Source organism: Stegostoma tigrinum, chromosome 4 (genome assembly GCF_030684315.1).
Source record: "Stegostoma tigrinum isolate sSteTig4 chromosome 4, sSteTig4.hap1, whole genome shotgun sequence".
Taxonomy (NCBI): Eukaryota; Metazoa; Chordata; class Chondrichthyes; order Orectolobiformes; family Stegostomatidae; genus Stegostoma; species Stegostoma tigrinum.
Window position 1 is genome coordinate 39,238,094 of NC_081357.1, and position 8,717 is coordinate 39,246,810.

The 8,717-nt window shown below is 39.6% G+C and overlaps 1 protein-coding gene across 1 annotated transcript; it reads left to right on the forward strand.

The window, feature by feature from the left end:
• Positions 1 to 3,917: 3,917 nt before the first annotated feature.
• On the forward strand, positions 3,918 to 8,430 carry smim8 (small integral membrane protein 8). Its single transcript, XM_048531212.1, has 3 exons — positions 3,918 to 4,011; positions 5,484 to 5,644; positions 7,392 to 8,430. The coding sequence occupies exons 2-3, from the start codon at positions 5,510 to 5,512 to the stop codon at positions 7,548 to 7,550; spliced, it is 294 nt and encodes a 97-aa protein (XP_048387169.1). The 5' UTR covers positions 3,918 to 4,011; positions 5,484 to 5,509; the 3' UTR covers positions 7,551 to 8,430.
• The last annotated feature ends 287 nt before the right edge of the window (positions 8,431 to 8,717 follow it).

Here is an 8,717-nt window from a genome sequence, read left to right on the forward strand (position 1 = left end):
ACCCAGGGGGTACATACACCAACTAAAGGAAAAAAAACAAAGAAGGAAAAAAAAACAAAGCAAAGAAAATACCCCGGACCAGATCAGGGCCCATGGCTGAGATTGGGTACCTCCCAAAATTCCAAGAACACAAGCAGCAAGCCAGTCTGTATGGTTCAGTATCATATCCTATTCCATATTCATCTATTGAAGAAGCTATATTTTAGAAATTCCTCAACTGATCGACTGGAGCTCCCAGTAAAGGGAATTTATGACCAAACGTTTGATTGTTGAATAAAGTAATTAAAAATGACACATTCAGTGGTTTGGGAATTTTGACGTTAGGCAGAACGTGGATGCACAAAATGGCATTTGTGGGATGACATTGCTAACTTTATTAATCGTTATGTATGTTTTTTTTCTGTTTATACCTTTTCAATTACAATTTACATTTCCTAACTATGTATTATTGTGCATTTTGAGTCATTCTTACTGATTCATCCTTTTTTTTATTTGATTGGTGCCTTGAATGTTGTTTTAATTGTACTCTGTAGTCAAAACTGAATTTAATATTATACCTTAGTGCTGACATTCGTTGAACTAAACTGAATAAATGAGTTTGAAAGATAAAATATCAGTGCAGTCTTATGGCAAATGGATCCAGGAATGTTCCTCCCTTTCGCCAGAACAAAGTGACTCATCCAGGAGAGGTCTAACCTGAAATTGCCTCTCACTTACTCCCACATCACAGTAACACACAAACATTTACTTTATAGATCATTTCATTCTCTGCAACTAGATGTATAACAATAGAAAAGAAGTTAGTAGTCAAACACAATAATTGTTTGACAGCTTCTCAATCAGCCTTTAAGCTACAGGCTTCTTGTGACCTAATACAAATATGGTAAGAATGTAATTCTCAGTGCTGAGGAATGCAATAAATTTCTACGGTATTCCCAGCAGTGAGGTGTTGGAATGTGTCATTAAGAATGCTATTAAGCAGCACTTGCTTAGCAATAACCTGCTCACTGACCCCTAGTTTGGATTCTGCCAGGACCACTCAGCTCCTGATCTCATTACAGCTTTGTTCCAAACATGGACAAAAGAGTGAGTGCCTATAACATCAATGTAGAATTGACTGAGTGCATCAAGATGCCTTAGCAAAACTAGAGTCAATGGGTATTGGGGGAAAACTTTCTGTTGGTTGGAGTAACATTGAACACGAAGAGAAGATGGGTGTGGTTATTGGAAGTGAGAAATCGCAGCTCCAGGACTTTTCTGCAGGAGTTCCTCATGATAATATCCCAGGCTCATTCATCCTTAGCTGCTTCAACAATGACCTTCCCTCCATCATAAGGTCAGAGGTGGGGATGGTCATTGACAACCGCACAGGGTTCAGCATCAGTCCCGATTCCTCAGACACTAAAGTAGTCAATTTCCAAATGCAGCAAGACCTGGGCATTATCCACATTGGGGCTGACAAGTGGAAATAGCATTCTTGATGCATAAATGACAGTCAATGACCTCTCCAACAAGACAGGATCTAGCCACAGCTCTTGACATTCAATGGCATTACCATCACTGACTCCCCACTTACAAGATCTTGGGGAGTTGCAGTTGATCAGAAACTGAACTGGATTAGCTATATAAACACAGTGGATACAAAAGCAAATCAGAGGCTAGGAATACTGCAGTGGAGAACTCACCTCCTGCCTCCCCTTAACTTCTGCACCACCTTACAGTGTAAAGGGATACTCTCTACTTGCCTGGATAGGTGTATCTTCAGGCAGTCTTCCGGGTTTGGAGCAAGTATGGAAAATTTTGATAGAACAGGGGAGAAAGTTTGAACTGTTGCAGTGAGCTCAGATGCTGTCTTGCCAAGTTAGTATGAGTTATGACAGTCTGAGGTAGGGAGGTTGGATCCTGGTGGCCTTAGAAAAAATCATGAAGCACAGAGAGAGGAAGCTGTATGACAGAAGAAAGATTAATATCTGCTCAAGTAGTTCATGATAGAAAAATCATCAAACATAATTGTAAATGGTGAAGCTGCAAGTGCCAAGGTTAACCAAGGCCTGGGTAAAGTTAATAGAGAAATGGTCGTGCAGGACAGTTGGGAGGTCATGAGTGGAGGGTCAAGATTTTTATATTTTGACAAATCACCTGGCCTGCCACTTGTCCATGCAGAATAACGTCTTTTCCACGAGTTTGATGTCTTCCCCACCTTCTTCAGTTAACCATAGACGGTGAGTCTCACTTTATAATTTTACTTTACTGTAGGAATACAAATATTCCACGTATTCTGAAATGTTTCCGTAGTTGTTTGCATTTAGGTCTCTATTGATCTTTCCCCACCCTTGAATGTCAGTTTAATTAAGCTAGCTCAGCATTCATATAGTTGCCCATATTTAAGTGTAAAATACTAATATTAGAGCCAATCTTCTCTCTTCAAATGATATGTAAAATGCAGCCATATTGAGGTTGCTGCTAGCAGGAGTCTAAGGCCATTAGTTAATTTAATCATCTTACAGAATACCAAGTCAAATATACCTTGTTATCTCCGATTCTCCAGCATCTGCAGTTCCTATTATCTCAAATATAACTGCTCTTTGTTCAATTCCAACACATCACTCTAAGAAACTTGAATGTATGCTAAGAACTCTTCTTCCAGGCTATTGCTGCCAATCTGATTGTTCAAGTTTATATGTAAAGTGTCTCATGATTATTGCCATCCCAACATTACATGTTCACAATATTTATTTTTCAATACTCTGTCCCAAATCACGTCCACTTGTCTCTTATGTTCCCTCCGATCCTACATTTCTACTCAAACTGATCGTACTTCTCAATCTTCTGAACCAATGTAATATCTATTAGACAAATGCCATCCTCTATTAAGTATGTTACCCCTCCACATTTATCTAGCTTCCTATTTTTCCGGAGTGTCATGTACCCCTTTATATTCAGGACCCAATGTTCATCAACCTGCAGCCACGTCCCTGCATGGTTATCAGGTCATTTTTTTGCCTTCAATATGTGCTAGAAATTCAAGTACTTCATTCTGAATGCTTTGTTCTAAATCTGGTTGACTGGAAATTGAAGTTATTTGATAAAGAATTAAGTATAGACCTTACACCACCCAACACAAAACAATTTAATGCAGGTTTTGTTTTTATGTAAAGAAATATGGAAGACAACATAGGATTGCAGTAACTGAAAAACAATTTTTTTGAAATACATTTCTTTAGAATTTGAAAGGAGAGATTGAGGTGAAAACTTTGATACGACAATTGAACCAAATGTTTGAACTTCACATTGTAGGACTGCATGTAAACCAATGTCATGGTGTGGCAGGGGTGGGACAGACGAGCCTCAAGCTATTCAGCATCGGGAGCATTGGTAGCTCAATTTACGACTAATTACATATGAAGGTGTACAGATCAACCTGAATGCTGCAGCAGAACCAAGATGACAGTAATGGAGATAATGGGAACTGCAGATGCTGGAGATTCCAAGATAATAAAATGTGAGGCTGGATGAACACAGCAAGCCAAGCAGCATCTCAGGAGCACAAAAGCTGACGTTTCGGGCCGAGACCCTCTGATGAAGGGTCTAGGCCCGAAACGTCAGCTTTTGGGCTCCTGAGATGCTGCTTGGCCTGCTGTGTTCATCCAGCCTCACATTTTATTATCCAGGATGACAGTAATGTTGTGTTTCAGTGATTGTTCTGATAATGATAAAGAGGTTTGAGTAGCTTGGCTGCTATATTATGTTATGTCCTTTCATCACCATAATTTTCGAGGTCAGAATAAATTGGTTGAGTCATCCAGGCAGACACGTCCCGTAAGTTGCTAGCACAGTAACCTGGAGGCTGGAGTACTTTAATTTATTTGAGTCGTTGTGGTATCTCCCGAGCATACGGTGGCGCTGCTTGTTTTGTAGAGAGACAAAGTGCATGTTCAGCTTGATTTTTGTGCAGCTTGTCGGCAGGAAGGGAAGTTCGGGAGCAGTTTATTTTGTTTCGGCTGAGACAGAGTGAGTTGTGTTACATTGACTGCAATTGCCAGGGTGATGTGTAAACAGGCAAACAAGGACTAGACTGTACAGGGGCGCATTGACCCTGAAAATATTCAGGATAATTATAATTATGATTCTTTAAAATCAGTATTCATTTTATAAATAAATCTTTTGGTTAAGAAATGTTTTAATGCATTCGATTGATTGCTGTCGAGTGTATTGCAGATGAATTTATCTTTAACTAAGACAACATTTAAACTACTCATACTGTCAGTTTAGCATACGTGACTTTCAGAAAGGCCATTATAAACTCGTTTCCCTTGACGTGATGTTCACAATGTTTTTGCAGCTATTTCTGTCCTATGTTATTGATTTGACCTTTAATGTTTGGGGTGAACAGTGTTGGATTATGTTACAATGAGCAGAAATTGACCTTTTCTAAACATAGCTGCCATCAAACTCCCTCAGCCCCATCTGTTTAGAACTTTTACTGACTCCAACCCTCTCTGGGCAACAGGTTGACGTTGAGCCAGTCTGTTTGCAACCTTCGTGTTACATTTCATCCTGTAGTGATGCACCTCTATAACATCACCTAACTTCATCCCATCTCAGCTCTGCTGCTGCTCTAACACTCAGTCATCCCTTTCTTTCCTCTAGACTCGCCTATTCCAACATACACTGGGCGGGTCCCTCACATTCGTAGAAATAAAGAACTCAACATTTGTCCCATTAAATCCGTACCGAACCTCCAAAGAGCATCTCATTGCCCTACCCTATCTCCATGACTCTGCATCTCCCCTGGCTAATCCAGCTAACCTGCACATCCCTAGACACTATGGACAATTTAACATGGCCAGTCCACCGAATCTCCACATCTTTGGACTGTGGGAGGAAACCGGAGCTCCTGGGAGAAACCCACGCAGACACGGAGAACGTGCAACCTCCACACGGCTCGTCACCAGAGCTTGAAATCGAATCCAAGTCCCTGGTGCTGTGAGGCAGCAGTGCTAACAACTGTGCCCCCGCCCCCCCATTCTAAACTTGATTTTGTTCAAACTCGACTGCCCATTTCCTAACTCACTACAAATCCTGTTCACTCATCATTCCTTGTGCTGGCTGGCTCACATTGCCTCCCAGTGAAACACCCTACTGATCTTAAAATTCTCATCTGTCTTTCAAATCTCTCCATGTACTCTTCCATTCCTGTGTCTAATTTTCTCTGGCCACACACCTCTGCAGGATATCCATGCTCCTCTGGCACTGGCTTCACGTGCATCCCCAATTTTAATCAGCCCGCCAAATGGTAAACTTACATACGCTTCTCCACCTTTCTTCCTCAAACTTACCTTTTTGATTAAGCTTTTGGTCATTTGAACTATAACGATATTATCTAGCTCGGTGTTTTGTTTATCGCTTTGCTTTATAATGTTTCTGTGACGCATCTTGGATATATTTTGGTACATTAATGTTATTTACCATTTTGACCGCAGGTTCATATATTGGACAGTTGTCAGCTATGTCCTCTTCACCTAACCCAACTGATACCAAGACAGAATATCCAAAAAGTGCTGGTTACAAAAGTCCAGGACTGAGAGGAATCCGAACCACCAATCTCTTTCGAGCTGTTAATCCAGAGCTCTTCATTAAACCTGTAAGAAAGTTACCACTTAAATTTTGACAGCACCGCTTTTAAACAGTTAGGATTGTCTACGAGGTTAATCGAGAAAACAAAGCAACTGAACACCTGGCTGTCATTTTCCAGGCTCAACACAGCACCTGCTTCCATATTTGCTCACTTCTTCCTAACTCTACTCCACCAGCGCCAGAATTCTAAGCTTTGTTTGCTTTCAACCTCTCCCAGCAGTCGGTGATAGGTAGTAAATATTGTTATCCTCCATTGCAAATAAATCTCCTGCTGGCTAATCAGAATTATATTGGCAGTCTGTCAGGCCTGCACATATAATCGTGAAAAACTGTAACAGATTAGCCCATTGCTATTTTACTTCTGTCCTTGATTCCAGTCTAGCCAAGTAAGAGACATAAATCTTTCACATTGTTAGTTGTCAGAGTCAGTATGAAGTGAGTTTGATAAAATTTAAGGCATTTTTCTTCATGATTACATCTTCAGAGTACTAAACCGCTCACTGGCAGTAAAAAAGCAAAAGAACTGTGGATGCTGGAAGTCAGAAACAAAAGCAGAAGTTGCTGGAAATCTCAGCATGTCTGGCAGCATCAGTGGAGAGAAATCAAAGTTAGCATTTCAGGTCCGGTGACCCTTCCTCAGAACTGGTGGTAGCTCGGAAAATGTTTTTTTATGAAGAAGACAGGGTGGGTGGGGGGAGGTAGCAAGGAGATAGGTGGGAATAGAACCCAAAAAGAGAGAAGGGTTGAGATGCTGCTTGGCCTGCTGTGTTCATCCAGCCTCACATTTTATTATCTTGGAATTCTCCAGCATCTGCAGTTCCCATTATCTCTGATACAAGAGAGAAGAGTAGTTGGATAGATAAAGGAGTGGATAACAGCCTATCAATGGAGATAATTAGTGACTAACAACATGTGGTGTTTAATAGCAGACCATGTGATAACAATAAGATGTGAGGTTGGATGAACATAGCAGACCCAGCAGCATCTCTTATTCATTTCTTATTCATTCACTTCTTCATATGTCTTTTAAACGTTGTAAACTGTGCCCTCAGCTTTTGTGCTCCTGAGATGCTGCTGGGCCTGCTGTGTTCATCCAGCCTCACATTTTATTATCTTGGATTCTCCAGCATCTGCAGTTCCCATTATCACTCATGTGATAACAATGCCTGGTGTGTGGGGTTTGCAGGAAAGATGTGGGAGACGGTGCCTCAAGCTGTAAAATTGTTGAACGCACTGTTGAGTCCAGAAAACTGTGGAGTTCACATGCACAAAATAAGGTGCTGTTCTTCCAGTTTGTGCTGAGCTTCACTGGAACACTGCAGCAAACCTGAGATAGATAGGTTGGCTTTGTCAGCTTTGACATCCTGCCTGCTATCTGTCCTTATGCAGTGAACTGTTTTCCATGCCAATTAAGGGGATGTCTCTATGAAAATCCCGAAGAGTGACTGTTTTCTCCTCATGGGATTAGGTTCGGGAGCCAGGAGTATTCCCTACTTCTGTTAACCAGTGTGAAAATCTAACCCAGATGGTCTGACTTCCCTAATTTCCTTTGGTTTTATAAGTACAAAATTTGTGAATTTAAAAGAAATTGCTTCTGTGAAAAGCAAAAATTGTACGCCGAGGCATCGCATTTTACAAATTGTTCTACAAAGTGGTGTGATAAGGCAAAATTTTAAAAATAGCAATATTCTTTCACATAACAAAAAAATTGCTTTTTTTAATATTTAATTTCTGTGTTTTCATTCTTGCAACAGAATAAACCTGTGATGGCTTTTGGACTGCTGACCATAACTCTATGTGTGAGCTATATTGCTTATTTGAATGCCACAGCAGAAAACAAGGCAGATTTGTATGAAGCAATTGACAGTGAAGGAACAAGATACATGAGACAAAAGACTTCAAAGTGGGAATGAAATACCAGATGAAAACTGACAAGCAATACTGCTACCAACAAACTTGAAAAGCATTTGTATCAAAGTTAGTAATTAATGTTATGTAGTTACAGCATACAGTTGTGAATGTATGAAACACGTCAGCAACTCCAGTTCTAATAATATTGAGTAAAATTTTTAGTTAATTTTTTGGTCACTTTAGATTCCCAAATATATATTTTTCTTTCCCAAAGAATGTATAAATGTACGAATAAACCTTCATGGGAATTGCGTTCAAACTATTACATGGTACATTAATAAATTTGAATCTCAGAATATGACAAAAATGCTTCCATTTTATGCATGTGACGCCATTTACCTAATGTACCCTCTATAAAGTGTGTGACTTCCTCTTGCTGTCATCAAAGCAGTAGGGAGTGTCATTATTTTATCGAGAAGCATTAGGTGTGAAAGAGACAAAAAATGACTGAGAATATGTACCACTCTGGTCAAACAGATTGAGCAGATTATTTCAGTCTGTCATCACGAAAAGCTCTCCCTAAAAGAAACTTGCTCCTTATCAGCAGCCTGGTATTAATGTAATTTTTAAACTGCCTCTTAATTTTAAATTTTTTTTTTTCAGTGACCTTTGCTTTTCATCTTCATTGCAAAATTTCTTGACACCTAATATTTTTCAGTTGTTCAAATCCATGTTTATTGTGTCAAATGCATTTGCTGCTAATAAACACATTTTGAAAATAGACCGCGGCTCTGTTAGCATCTGAATAGAAAAGAAACAAAGCTGAACACTTCAGTTAGATGCCCTAAGTTACACCAGGCCAAGTTCTGAACCAACTGAAGATACCTGTTTCTGGATAATTGCATTCAAGATCATGTAAAATAAAGATTATCTTTTGTTTCATTTTTCTGGTTTCTTTTCAAAGTTCTAGATTTCTTGAAAATGTTTCTGTTCTATTAGAAAAAATAATTTAAGATAATGGATATGAAGTAGGATATACTACATATAACAACACAGTGTTCAGTACTGACTCATTCAGGGATCTACAGGCCTGGGAGAAGGACTGAAGTTTGAGGGTTAGTACTTTTTATCGGTAATTTGTATGAATTTGCACTCGCCGCACACAGCTGTGTCCAGTGGAAATATCAGTACAATGGTCATCAAGTCAGACAGTTAAAATAAAGACACAA

What these genes read in the sequence shown, in the direction of transcription:
- smim8 (XM_048531212.1), top strand. Translation starts at nt 5,510, where the DNA reads ATGTCCTCTTCACCTAACCCAACTGATACCAAGACAGAATATCCAAAA. An exon ending in CAGAGCTCTTCATTAAACCT is followed by an intron (nt 5,645 to 7,391) that starts GTAAGAAAGTTA and finishes TTCTTGCAACAG; the next exon opens with AATAAACCTGTGATGGCTTT.